General features: G+C 40.1%; 1 protein-coding gene across 3 annotated transcripts; it reads right to left on the reverse strand.

Annotated features, from left to right (window-relative positions):
* Nucleotides 1-3,183: 3,183 nt before the first annotated feature.
* spata4 (spermatogenesis associated 4) lies at nt 3,184-14,304 on the reverse strand. 3 transcript variants are annotated; one of them, XM_035911145.2, is made up of 6 exons: nt 14,034-14,302; nt 12,556-12,685; nt 11,614-11,732; nt 11,170-11,390; nt 10,779-10,878; nt 8,889-10,382 (listed from the first exon to the last, which is right to left on the reverse strand). In XM_035911145.2, exons 1-5 carry the CDS (start codon nt 14,147-14,149, stop codon nt 10,817-10,819), a joined length of 648 nt encoding a protein of 215 aa, XP_035767038.2. In that variant the 5' UTR covers nt 14,150-14,302; the 3' UTR covers nt 8,889-10,382; nt 10,779-10,816. The 3 variants fall into 3 exon arrangements, with proteins under 3 accessions (XP_087702423.1, XP_035767038.2, XP_035767037.2); XM_087846297.1 differs by lacking the exons at nt 8,889-10,382; nt 10,779-10,878 and adding an exon at nt 3,184-3,284 and having other exon boundaries at nt 14,034-14,304; XM_035911144.2 differs by lacking the exon at nt 10,779-10,878 and having other exon boundaries at nt 14,034-14,303.
* Nucleotides 14,305-14,501: the final 197 nt, after the last annotated feature.

Below are 14,501 nucleotides of genomic sequence, written 5' to 3' on the forward strand. Positions count from 1 at the left end.
ATGGCCCAAGAATTCCTGTTATGTCTACACAGGGCTCGCAAAATTGCTAGCCCGACGTCCCGGAGCTAGCGATATCTCCAGTCGGGCGACCAAAATCTATCTCAGCCCCGCCCGTAGGGCTATATGATAACCTGGCTACAGTACCTGTCACTGTTTACAAATCCACATATATTCTTTTTATAGAGGATATTTTTAGAATGCTTTCTTCTAACATTTTTGATCAATTAATTTTACAGCATCATCCAACCCAGTGTCACGTCAAAATGTGTAGTAGACACACCGGTCCACGCAGTCCATTTCACGCTTTGCATCTTCAAAGCATGAAATGTACACGTATGCAGATGTTGCATTACTAGGAGGAAGCGATAAGAAATTGGTAGTGACCAAATCATCTAAAATGATCGAGCTAGGCGGCTAACATGTATTTACGTGTGTGTTGACTGCAACGCCTCTCCAAAGCATGAAATGTACCAGCCTGTTCTCAGTCCCGATACGTAATATACAGACGATTTGTCGTGTCCCAAGGCGTTCCATGGAAACGCGAAAGGTAACCTTCTGCGTTCCTTTGCTACGCGCCGGATTGTGCGTGAAATCGAATAGAATGACGCTCACGCAGTTACACATGTTATTATGTTTCCTCATAATAGGAAACATAATAAAGGAATATGTTTCCTCAGGGGCAGGGATAGCTCAGTAGGTAGAGTGGTGGCCCCATGATCGGAAGGTCGGGGGTTCAACTCCACTGAACAGCTACCCTGAGATACCCCTGAGCAAGGTACCGTCCCTACACGCTGCTCCCCGGGCGCTGCATTGGTGGCTGCCCACTGCTTCACTGGGTGTATGGGTTAAATGCAGAGGAGTAATTTCCCTACGGGGACTAACACATTATTATTATTACATTATTTTTCCGAACTCATAATAACGTGTTGGGTGGCCGAAAGCGTAATATACCGACGATTTGTCAACTAGCATAAAATGTTGCACTTTAGGAGTAAGAACACGTTGAACGTACACGGCTGACCGGTGTGTCTGTTACATGTTTTACCGTGATATGAGGTTACATTATCCGGTGAATGCTCAGTAGCATATTGTTTAAAGCTCTTCTGTGCATATGTAGATTCTAAACATCTTGCTTTATCGAGATCAAGAGACAATTTCAACCACTTTCTCCCTTTTCCATCTCCTTAGGGGCTGCTCCCTTTTTTTATTTTGTGCACACCATATAGTCTTAAATAGTCATTTGTATCTGGTAAATATCCATTCATCTTATCCAATTCAGGGCCATAGGGAGGGATTGGAGCCCATCCCAGATGTCACAGGGAAAGAGGCAGGGTGCACCGTGGATAGGTTGCCAGACTATTGGGACTAACACAAAGGGAAAGAGAACCATTAACACCTACAGCTTATTTAGAATCACCAGTTAACCTTCATGCATCTCTTTGGGAGGAAGCTGGATTACTTGGAGAAAACCCACAGAGGCACAGGGAGAACATGGAAGTCCACATAGAGAGGCCCTGGTGGATTTGAACATTGGACAGTGCCCTTATTAAGGAGTTTAGAATCTCTAATTAAGTAAATAGCTTCCACAGAGGTTTAAGCACTAGATATAATATGTACATTCTCAGTATGTGTCCAACACAGTCAAAGACAAACATGTCTTTGTGCATTCTCACTAGTTTCTTCCCACACTAACTAATCCTGAATTTAAGCACCACTATTATCTGCTTAGCTCAACAAGGGGAAGTTGCTGAAATGTGTTTGCTTTTCTGAATCAGGTCATTGCGTATGTACTCTGAGCACGGTTTTTCAACCACTCAACATTTTTTTAATCCAGCTCTTAACTTTGTCTAATGCCTGCTTATAAATATTGGTTCTTCATGTTATTTGAAGAGCTTTAAAGTGATTTGCGTTCCAGTTTAATGAAAAATATTTGAACATTTAAGAGATATTGTTTGCACTTCGCATAGAAAGTATGTATATGTTGAACTTGAGTTTCGTCTCCTGTGAAGTCAGGAGCTTCAGTGACTAATACATGGTTAAACTGAAAGTCCATAAAAACATTTGAGCCATACAAATATAATTAATACTGTAAGAACAAAAATATCCTCAATTTTTTTAAATTAAATTTTTTAACACATTCCAGCATACAGACACACAAAATGCTCCACCCTTGGCCTGGATAACATAGCCACACACTAACCTACTGTGGCTAAGGGTGGGAGATTTGCTGTGGGGGAGGGCTTTTTTCTGGGGAAATCCATAGCTTATAAATCTCCACTGGTTAGTGGAGCCCCCCTGAGGCGCTGACCTCCCTCCTCCCGCTGCATCCCGTCGGCACAAGAGATTCCTTCACACTGGGTGCCATAACGCTGATAGGAAAAATCAGCAGATGGTGAAACACTTTCTTAGGGCATTTTAAGGAGAAATGCTTTGTAAGATTATTTATCTGACATCTTTGATTCCAGTCACAGATGCAATGCGTTTTGCATTTGAATTCAAATGTTATCCTAATTTTGTTTTCTTACATATTTTGCACACGCAGAAAAGTCTGTAAATCCCCTGCATGCACTTATGACCAACAGAAGGAGGAAAAGAATCTCACTCTAAGCTTATTAATGCATCCTGGTTGTTCTCCAGAATGGGCTTGCTAGTTGCCATAGCAACCAGGCCTTAGATATTGTTGAGTAGGAGAAGCTGGATGTAGAAGTCGATGTAGAATTCACATATTACCCTGTAACCCTGGCTGGTGTTTTTTCTTTTAAATGTAAAGTAGCCTAGCTAACTTTAAAAAGGAAAATACCTGTAGTTAAAGTACGATTATTATTTGGCATTTATATTATATCACCAGTCGTATCTAGTACTTTAGATCTTTTAATATAAACAAATGCATCTGAATGTGAGGCTCTGACTGAAAATCTAAATTTCAGTGGTTGTCTGCCAGTGTGTGCAGAAATCAACAGGCGACAGTGCTCTCCATCTTAAGTGCTGATGTGTGTTCACGCCTAGTCAAGCTGAGGAAAATCAAAAGACACTGAAAAATTAAGGAGGTCATTCTTTCAGCTCTACTGAGTGAGGAAGGGATGGAGGCTTTACCAACCATTAACAGTTACAGAAAGAGGATTAACAATCGCAGACTATGATACGCACTATCATAGATGTGGAGTTCGCTTAAATGTCATATTTTCACTCATCCATCCAAGCATTTATTTGCTTCCAAGCAGTGGGAACAGGAGTAGAGTTGTGCAGACCTTCCACTCGGCTCTGCAAGCTCTTCCAAAGCGTGCCTGAGGTATTCCAAGCAAACAAAGACAACATAATGTTGATCCCCAAACTACCTTAATTGGCTCCTGACAATTTCTGCCATTTGCATCTGCAGTCTCATTCGTATGTTCACTACCCACAGGTTAAATCCTCACCTCAGCTCTCTGTTTTTGCCACAACACACTGGTGTATTTATTGTATCACCGTAGACTGCGTTCTTCCCACACTTTTGAATACAACTCCAAGATGCTTGATCTCCTCCTAATGGAGTGGAGAGGGTGGAGAGGGTGCAGTCCTTCAAGTATCTCGGTGTCCACATCTCCTCAGACCTGACATGATCTGCCCACATTCAGGTCCAGACCAAAAAGGCTAGGCAGCGCCTGTACCACCTACGACAACTGAGGAAGTTCAGGGTCTCTCCAAAGATCCTCAGGATTTTCTATACAGGCGCTGTGGAGAGCATCCTCACACAGAACATGACATCGTGGTTTGGGAACAGCTGTGTGAAGGACCAAAAAGCTCTCCAGAGAGTGATCCGTACAGCAGAACACTGCTGCAGGATTGCTCTCCCCCCGCTTCAGGACACCTACACCAGGAGATGTCGGACTAGAGCAGCACAGATACTGAAGGACCCGTCCCATCCTGGCAACAAACTGTTCCAAATTCTGCAATCTGGTAGAAGGTTCCGCATCATCCGGGCAAGGACAGAGAGACTCAAGAGGAGCTTCTATCCCCAAGCCATCCGGGCCCTAAACACACACACCCGCCCTCTCACATCATCTATAATTGACTGAGACAGGACTCTCTTCCAGACACTCTAAACCCATCGGCACAATGTACATTCCAAATTCCTTTAATTTTAAATATGTTTATATTGTCTATTCTGTAAAATAGTCAGATGTCTATTCATATTAATGTACAGAATTCACCTGCTTGCTGCTACTACTGCACATTCACCCAATGTATATACTATATATATATATAATGTTCTTCCTCTACCCTCCCACATTTTTGCACATGTCGAGGAGCGTGTCAGGCTGTGTGTTATACTTGTATAACTATGCATGTGACAAATAAAGAACCTTGAACCTTGAACCTTAATGAGACAACAACTCATCTCCCAAACCCTGGCTGAACCTACAGATTGTGTCCCTAAACGTATGGACACAATCTGTGGTACAGTCCACATTAACTGGCAGAGTCAAACACTTACAGGGATCTGGTGGCCCATAGCAGCAATGCACCTCTCAAAGGGCATCCCAAGGGATACAGTATATGCCTTTTCTGTGTTTACAAAGTACGTTTGCTTAAGAACCAGTGAAAGGGCTGAATGGATGGTCTGGTGTTTTGCAACCATTAGATAAAAGCCTCCTTTATCTTTCTCAAATCTGAGCTTTGACTGATGCTTGTTTTATGCTTTGAGTGGGTGTAGCTCAAAGGTAGTCCGCAGACACTCATGGACTTTGTCTACAGTTTTCATGCTGTAATTTTTTATCTTTAAAGTTTGTTTCAGGCTTCTCTCATTTCCAGTGAACTTCGCTCTTGCTAGATTTCATGTTCCAGTATTATCTGCTCTGCAGTGATAACAAGCTCATCGAATTCTGTAAATACTAAGAAAAGACGCTTCAGTGCTTCCTTCACTAACTCCTTTAGCGTAGGACACTGGATCATCCTTTATGAAAGTAGAAAATGACATGATCCATAATCATACACCATCATTAAGCTGAAGTGGCATAGATGGTTTAAATGTTAACTTTGAAACTGTAAACTATGAAACTACTAAACTACTACACTGCAGTTGTACATTAGTTGTACTGCCTACCTTTAGGATGATCGGTTTTTGATCATTTTTTCTTCTGGTCAGCTTCAGTGCCCCCCGCCAATGCACATTTAGTAGTTCATTTTTGGGACATTGTAGTCTAAACACAGCAAACATTCATCATCACATCTTTTGTGGAGGCGCAGTCAGATTTTCTGAGCTCAAAGGTTCTCTGTTCCTTATGAAGCCCCCATTTAGATCAGCTCAGCAGCAGAAAGTTACAGAACTCATCCACCAGAACGCTCCTAAACAGTTTAATAGATTATTTTGTTTGTTTGTTTTGAACTGTTTCTGTATTTGATTGATTTTGCACTTGACCCATGCTGCTCAGCAGTCTGATTAAAATCACATGTATTGTTACAGCAAAAAGAAATCTAATGGTCATCTGCAGCTAATGGTCTGTTGAGGCTATGGAGATCCTATCAGTACACCATTGTCCTATCTCTATTAAAAGCCTAGGCTCTTGGACAACATGAGAAGCTAGGCAGTCAGCCAGAAACACTTATCATCCTGTCATCTATTTTTCACTAGCTTTACAGCTCAGCTGTACTTCACAGTGAGCATCTATGAGAGCTTGGCGATTCGGGACCATCAAAGCGATCTTAATCTGTGTGAATCTGAATAGATTTGGCACCAGAAAAAATAAAATGCTGTGTCCCAATTTGTGATAAAAAATAAACACAAAAAACAGTGTTTTGCTAAGGTTCATATATTTTCTGAGCAGTAAAAAGGTATAAAATAGCTTTATTGAGGAACTCCTTTAGATCATACATCAAAAGTCACCTATGAGGGACATAATCAGACAATAAGTCCTTCTGTCTAAAAGGATTCAGTAAGTTAATCCATGCCAAAATCATAAAGAATTCTTATTTCTTTTTTTGAAATGATGACATATTGCTGGCACTGGAGATTTAAGTATGCGGAGCGGGAGGCTCCACTCTCAGCAAAAGCAATGAACATGAGGGGACTGACTGGACTGACAGTGGGGACAAAAGTTTGACTGACTTGACACTGACACCCAAGATTGCACCTACTCGAGATCTTGGCTCAAGAGTTGGCAGTTCGTTTTGTAATCGGAAGGTTGCCGGTTCGAGCCCCGGCTCAGACAGTCTCAGTCATTGTGTCCTTGGGCAAGACACTTCACCTGTTGCCTACTGGTGGAGTCAGTGCACCCCAGGGCAGCTGTGGCTACAATGTAGTTGCCATCACCAGTGTGTGAATGGGTGGATGACTGAATGTAGTGTAAAGCGCTTTGGGGTCCTTAGGGACTGAGTAAAGAGCGATACAAATACAGGCTATTTACTCCACCCAGCCAGGGGGGAAAGGGGGGATGTATGTTTTTACAGGAGGAGGAGAGGATGAAGGCGACATCCTAGTTTCGCGTGAGCTTCTGACCCATGCAGATCTTTTAGTTGCCACAACATTGCTATCAATACATTTTTCAATCCCTCTGCAAAATGGGTTCAAAAACATAAACAACTGTTGGATGCTGTTTGTCCGTGATTTGAACCGGGGGAACAAATTGTGGCAGGATCAGCCTGATGTTATTTGTATCCCACTGTAACTTTACTGTATAAAGAGCCAACATCTCCAAAATGTCAGGAGTAGTTAGTCATTACAACAAGTGTTTGTGAACTAAAAATCAAGAATGTGGGATCCTGTTTGTCCGTGATTTGAAGAACCCAGCACATGCTCCCTACGAAGGGAAAACCAATTCTGCAGGGAGACCTACATCGGCACTTGTGCAGGTGAAACCAAAGGGAAGATATACTTCACCATATTTTCTAGTCTTTGGCTTAGAATGAAGTTGGTTTGGAAACATATTCAGCGATGCTTCATCTCCTGCTTTGCGTTTGTGGAGGCGCCCGTGCTAGCAGTGTCCAAGCTTTGTATTTTTTTGTTTTGTTTTTTCCTTTTCATACCGCGCCCCCCGTGCAATGGCGGGCCCCACACTTTGGGAAGGTCTGAGCTATAGGAACATGTGCCATGGTTTGAATGGGGGCACCACTGGTCTGATAGGATAGGATAGACTGGTTAAGGTGGGGACCACTAATGCTGGTACGCTGACGCAGAGGCGTAGACACCATGTGCTAGCACGTAGGTCAGTGGGGAATTTAGACCCAACTTTAGGGCCACTTATATAGACGCTTTAGGGGGGCCCAGAGGGGTCCCTAATAAATACCAGGTAGCATCAGGTTTTGAAAACATACCAGTCCTTTCAGCTTTCTTTACAGCCACAGCAAATAAAAATGTAGATACGATTAACTATGTCCATTACGATGTTAATGTTAAGGCTTGCCAATTTGACTAGGGATGCAATTGAGGGATTAGCTGAGCAGGTGGCTCCTACCTCTCTGATGGCTGTACAAAATAGGATGGCCCTTGATATGCTGTTGGCTGAAAAAGGGGGTGTCTGTGCAATGTTTGGAGACATGTGCTGCACATTCATTCCAGACAACACGGCCCCTGTGACCAGAGCCCTGGAGGGACTGAGAACATTATCCAAGGAAATGCATGAACATTCAGGGGTGAACAATCCTCTGGAGGAGTGGATGACTCCGGTGTTTGGGCAGTGGAAAGGGTTTATTTTGTCAATCACGGTGCAAGATAGATGTTGTTGCTCAAAAGTTAAAAACTGCTAGACATTGGGGATGTGAAACTATGTGTAGGCCAGTGGAAACGGAAGAGCACGAAACAAGTGTTAAAATTAAAGATAAAAACCATAAAGCAAATGAGACGTGTTGAAACATAAAGGTTAAGAACTAGGGTGCGGGGCACAACTGAATTTCCACTGCCATGTGGGTGGGATGACAGTGATAAACATGTTGTGATTGGCTGACTGGGGGACTGCACTCACTCTCCCTGTTGGCAAGGAGGGGTGTAATGAAAAGGTATAAAATAGCTTAAAAGAAGAAATGCTTTAGATCATACATCAAATCATTCTCTAAATCATACTTTAGAACTTACTCTGTGCAGCTTAGAGTTTGATGTGTGTGATCTCCATATGCATATGCTTTGCTGAGAGTTGAAGTTGGACTTCACGTCTCCGACTGACTTCTTGCCATCAAAAGAATCGGGTGAAGCCGGCGTGCTTCGACAGCAGCAACCATGTCATGGATGTATTACTTATAACTAAAAACTTAGACTGGTTATAATAGATTAAGAGGAAAACCAAAGTATTTAGGACTAGTGTGGCTAGATGTTGAAGTTAATGCCAGTGATCTCTCTTGTAAGTGCTGTACATTGGGTATTTTACATATCAAAGACTTATCAAATTTATAAAACCACCATCCAATCTAACGTTTATGCCACAAGTGCCCTAAAACAGCATTATTGGTAATTACCCAAACCTTTGTTTATTTTTATGTAATAGTTAATCCACCAACATGTGCAAAATCTTTAATCAAAATTAGATTTTTGCTACAATATAATTATTGCTGTTATCTGTGAATTTTCAAATTAACTCTTTTATTTTAAAAAAGGGAAGCAGATTAATACTTTTTCATTAAAATGCCAAATTACAGTTATTTAATTGTATTCACGAACCGAAAAAAAATTGTTTTGGTGACTGAATATTATGCTTCGTTAATTTCTGACTTCTCAGTGCAGTCCGGGTCAAATTTGGGTCAAAACAAAAATCACAAATTCAGTTTGTTATTTGCCTAACAACATTATTTTTTCTCTTTCTATGACAAAGTCTAATATATTTGTTAAGCACTGTACAACGTGTAGGAAATGACAGTGTTTAATTTTACATTGTCTGGCAGGAAAGCCACTTAAATAAAAAATGAAAAAGCAGTCATTCGGTAGTGAGCACAAATGAGTGAGCACAAGTTTAGCTTTATTCATCCCAAGGGTTGGAAAATCCTTGAATTATAGCAGATAAAAGCAGGAAGCCAATAACAAAACAGCTTAAATAAAACAGAATAGTTCAACAAAATGTAATATGACAAACCAATGAAGGAACTTCTTTAAAAGGGAAAAAGTATAGAATGAAACACCAGCTATTGATATAATAGGACATTTAATATTGGGTGGGTGGAGAAAACATTTCACATTATATTATTCTATCTCCAGTTTAAGCTTGACTATTAAAATCATTATCCACGGCATTAAGTTAATGAATTTTGCATAGACTGTATGATGCTGTTGGCAGATCCCTGAGCAAAATGATACTTTATGACTGAAAATATAGGAATGTGCATGTAATGGTAGAAATATTAAGTCATTAGCATAGCAGTAGTGCTCTTTTAGACAAGTTTTTGCATACAGGGAATACTGGTACATAGAGTCATTACACTGAACATATGGTGTTTATTTTCTAGGCACAATCATGACTGTTCAGCTTGTTTTGTTGCAGCTCTAAATGAAGATGTGTCAGCACATTCAACTTGTGTTGCTATGGGCAGAGTTTGTTTGACATTGAGGGGAAAAAAAGACCAAAGCATCTTTGGTTTGGTTTAGTTAACAGCAGTTTAAAAAAAAAAGAAAGAAAGAAAAAACAGTGATGCAGCTCGTTGTATTTCTAAAATTTAATGCTGAAACATGCTTTGTAACCAAGAGCATTTATTTTTATTTTAAAAAATGAAAGGGAAAAGCTTTCATGTGCTTCCTGCCTCAGTGACTGGGTGTTTAGCAAACCAATTAAGGAATCTGCTAATTTCTTCATAGAGTAGATTTTATCAGCATTTTTCAGGTTTCTCCCAAAATGAGAGACTGATTGAGAGACAGTGAGGCTCTGTGATGTCTGAGGAGTCTGAGGCGAAAATTTAGTAATATGCGAATATTCAGTTATATCTAACATTCATTATCAACTGTTATTTTTAAAATAACACTTCGTTATGCTGGTGAAACACAATGGTGAACAGTAAGGCAGCTCAGTATAACCACTGCATAAATTTATAAAATGCAAATGGTACACCTTCAGCTCCTCTGCACAGGCCATTGAGAAATAAAGGTATGATGTAATGCTGCCGCCTACTGGCAGAAACAGACACAACATATATCATGGTAGAGACCTTTTACCATTATATAAGCGATAACAAGAAATTACGTCATGCATCATCCAAATCACATCAAATTACAGTCAGGTAAATACTGGTGAGGTATAATAGTTCGAGAAGGACTTTGTTTTGAATAACTGAAAATAAACGAGTTCATCATTTCACACATAAAACAGTGACAGCGCAGTTATTCGATCAGTATCTTTAATAATTAACCAATGAATGTTTGGCTGGCTGACGGACCTTTATTTCCTTAAAGGAAACAGAAGCTCTGCTCCGTGCTGGTGAGGACCGCAGCTCTAGAACAGCAGAAACACATCCGTCAAAAGTGCAGCTACAATTACACTGGTGTATTAGTTCTGTTTTGTGCATTAGGTTATTCAGCATCACAGAAAGAAATACTTAAATTAAAAAAAACACATTAACTTTAATAGCTACTTGTATATAAGCAGTGTTTTTTAAAGCAGCTGCTGTGCAGGCAACAGCTGGATGTAACAGTTTCCTGGTATACATTTCCACTGCAAGCAACCAAGACCCAGCTATTCCACCACTGAAGGACACGTGTCAATATTTACCTCCCAAATTTACTGCAGCCAACTGGTGCATTCAACATTCTTACAAAATCAATTTTCTCTTCAGCTCACTTTTGCAAAAATAAACAAACAAATAAACAAAAGTAGAGAGTTTGTGCATACTTAAGGTATTGCCTTCAGGTGAACAGGTGTCAGAGCACTTATCCATCTGGCTTTGTGGAACAAGATTGTGAGGAGCTGGGTGGCTTCACTTTAAAACGTCCTGTACTCAAAACAGGGCATTGTCAAAAAAAGCAAATTTCTACACAAATAAATTTGATTTATTCCCCTTTGCATGTGTTTTGACCCTGCTCTCTTATTTTGTCTCCAACACAAAAAATAATGATTGTAATCTCTTAACTGGCCGTACTGAAAATCATGCAGTTATTATATCTACTAGCATTTCCCTAATGCAATATGCCAGAAATATGTCACCTCCTGATAATCTATTTAGCTCTTTGTATTTATGAATCTTAATGTGAGATACAACGCTACTTAATCATGGATGACCTACCAGGGTTGAGAATTCTCTCTGCAGCTTTGTGCTCGAGGTGCCTGCGGAGGATGTTTTCTGCCTTCCTCTGGTTTGTGCTTATATCAGGCACAGCCTTGATTTCTGTTGCTGTCAGGTTGTTCTTGATGGCTTTTGAAGCTGTGGAGCGAGCCAGGCTGGGAAGTAGGTTCTGGTATTCTTCATCGGTGAAGTCTGGCTCTGGGCTCTCTACATCACTGACTCTTAAACGGGAAACACAATATATGTTATGATTCTTTGTCACATCGCTTTGACTGCTAAACAAATATTTGTGAGAGTTGCAATAGTATTGTTCTGGATCTTTTCAACATCATTAGCATTAATAGTTACATGTGTAGTCACATATTTGTAGTTCCATATACAAAAAAATGCAAAAATTTATTTTTATAGATGAATATTACATCAGATATAAAGCTGCCAACATACCTCCCTTTACTTAAAATAGTGTAAACTTCCAGCACCAACAGCTCAGCTGCTCCTGGTTTACAATGGATTGTTCCATCAATGACCTCCTTCTTCAAGTACAGATTCCGCTTCTCTAAAGACTGAATCAATAAACTTTGTAGATTATATTTAAACACTTGAATGGAGAAGGAAACCACTTTACGATTCAGTTAACACAGGCACTGTGGGTAGTGAAAATGTCACATCCCAGTGGGACCTCAACACAGGGCTGGACTGGTAAATCTGGCATACCGGCTGTACAAGCACTGACAACAGCCCATTCATTTATTTTCAATACTGACACTGGATTGCCCAATCAATCTCTTAATGTGACCAGCCCATCCCCTTCGCTGTGTGGAAGAAGTGGTGAAAAGGTGAAGCTGAAAGAAAACAATAAAAAGAAATTAAAAACAACCAACATGTTAGCTGTCGGGGCTGCTGCTCCGCCATGAACCGGGAACAACTAGTAACCAATCTTCAGTTACAGCACGCTGTTGCTGCAAGTGCCTGCTGTGGAGAAGTGAGGGGGAGATGGAGGTAGATGAAATTGACGTGGTGAGAAAATAGATGGAGGGACATCATAAGGAAGGAACTTTGACCACGAGCCATTGCTAATAGCTGAAGTTTAGCTTTTAACTGTACCAACTATTTAAGTCCACGTCCAGCCCTGCTTCAACATATGTATTTAAGGCTCCATGCTGTTTGTGTGTCTGTGCCCCTGGTGTATTGCAGATCATCCAAAACATTTATTTATGACACTTGCAGTAGCAGTAGCCTGCAACAAGTAAGAGAAACTTGAACTTGTATTATTTAAACACCAAACTGTACCTGGAAGATGCATTTCAGTGACATGCCAACTGTAGCGAATAAAAAAAAGCATTTCTTCGTGGCTCATTATATTTTTGAATATTTTGCTCTGCTCACCCGCTCTATCTGGCTCCAGTTCCACTGTTTGGCAGAAAGCGATGTTCCTCTGTCGTATGAGTGCAATGAAAAGTCTCGGGGGTAATAATGAGAAAATATCTGTGCCACAAGGTAGCCGCTGGAAAAATCTCTGGAAATGAAATACAGAAATAACAATATGCACTTTCTGGCTCTACCAGTGGAATTTGTCTTAGCACTTGGTTATTCCTTGTCATAGCAGATTTATTGTTATCCTTGCGTTTTCCTTCTTTTTTAATCAACCTCACATAATCCTGCTCCTTTTAAGTTGGTTATTCGCTTCATATTTTATGGATTGTAAGTTTGTGTTTAAATGAGGAAACGGAAAAAAACGGGCCACGTGGTAGTTCAGAATTTGGATATGCTGTATATAAATTAGGAAATTGATACAAACACAGTTTACAGTGTGCTGGAAATTGGGTGGGTGGGTGTGAGGGGGAGGTAGATAGATTGAGGTAGATTTTGTGTGGTGATATTGTATTGATACAGGGACACCAAATATCACTTTAATTTAATTTTAAACAAATTAAAATATTCTGGAATTACTACGAGGACTCACCTCACGCACCACAACCCTGAGATAATGATAGCCAGGCAAACTTCAATTAAATTGGCTCAACTCTAAGCCCATCCAACACTGGACACACTTAGCTTGACAAAGCCAGCTCTTTTACACAATTTTCAAACAGCCTCATGCTTTAAAACTTACAAGCTGATGAATGACCTCTTTTTAATTTCAAAGAGACATTTTTCTTCATAAGGTCTGGCCTGCATAGTCCCATCCACTGGTTACCATGATTGCTGCAGAAGCACTAAACCACTGTTAGCCAACTAATGAAATTAAGATTGCACTGCAACAACCTATCTTTACCAAACTGTATGAATTTACCTTCCAGTTGATGTGTATCAGTAGAATTCAGCTAAAGGGGGTACATTAATGCCGTAATGGGTACTGTATGTGTGTGTGTGGATTTATATATATCATGAATGTATGTATTGTGCATTCATTTATTCCTCTATTCCTCTTTTCTGCTGAACTAACAGTTCAGCTGCTGTTCTGATCTTCGGGATTCAGAGGTTATCCACAGATCTCCTTTTTTCAGTCACAAGAGTCCAGGAGCTAATAAAAAGTGCGACATTGTGTGCATATATAAAATGTGCAGGCTTAGATACAGCGTGACACTTGGTCACCCTAGTTTTATGTGATTTTTTCTCTTTTTTATTCTGCAGTTACATGTTTTTTAAGTTAGAAAAAATATTAAATGGTATCTAAAAATGGTATCTACATTCAATTTAGCTAGCTAACAGTAGGTTAGCAAGAACACAACATAATACTTTTCTAACAATATGCAGGAAAATAGATTTTTTTTTTTTTAAATCGCACATATCTCACATATCTTTTAAATATTCTTCTTCTTTTCTTTTATTCGTATTTGTGATTCACAAAATAGGTTCTGTACCTGCGAACATTTAGGGGATAAAATGCCAAGTCCAGAGTTTGCAGCCACTTGACTACTTCTCTCGGTAGTCCTGTTTTCCTGGGACATTCTGCGAAACATATGCTGCTCCGAGCCATGAAATCTACACGCCAGTGACTTTTCTATCGCTGTTACCAGTCACCTTCATAAATCATGCCGCGATCTGCTTTTTTCTTAAGGAGGGCTAATTGACGAGCTCCTGGCCTGTTTTGTTGAGATTTCTATGACAACGGCACTCTGTGGTGCTAAACGGTGTCGGTAGCGGTGTGCTGCCCTCTAGAGGATGAGCAGTCTGTTTCTTCAGTTATTTATTTATTTGGCTAACATTTGTATAAAGCTTTTAAATAATAGTGCTACCCAATAAATAATACTAGAGCATACAAACTGCATGTAATATAACAATGAAACTGAAATAATTCATTAGAAATACTGAAGCTAAACTCAGATATA

The sequence above is a fragment of the Neolamprologus brichardi genome, chromosome 2 (genome assembly GCF_056152115.1).
Source record: "Neolamprologus brichardi isolate AB-2024 chromosome 2, ASM5615211v1, whole genome shotgun sequence".
Taxonomy (NCBI): Eukaryota; Metazoa; Chordata; class Actinopteri; order Cichliformes; family Cichlidae; genus Neolamprologus; species Neolamprologus brichardi.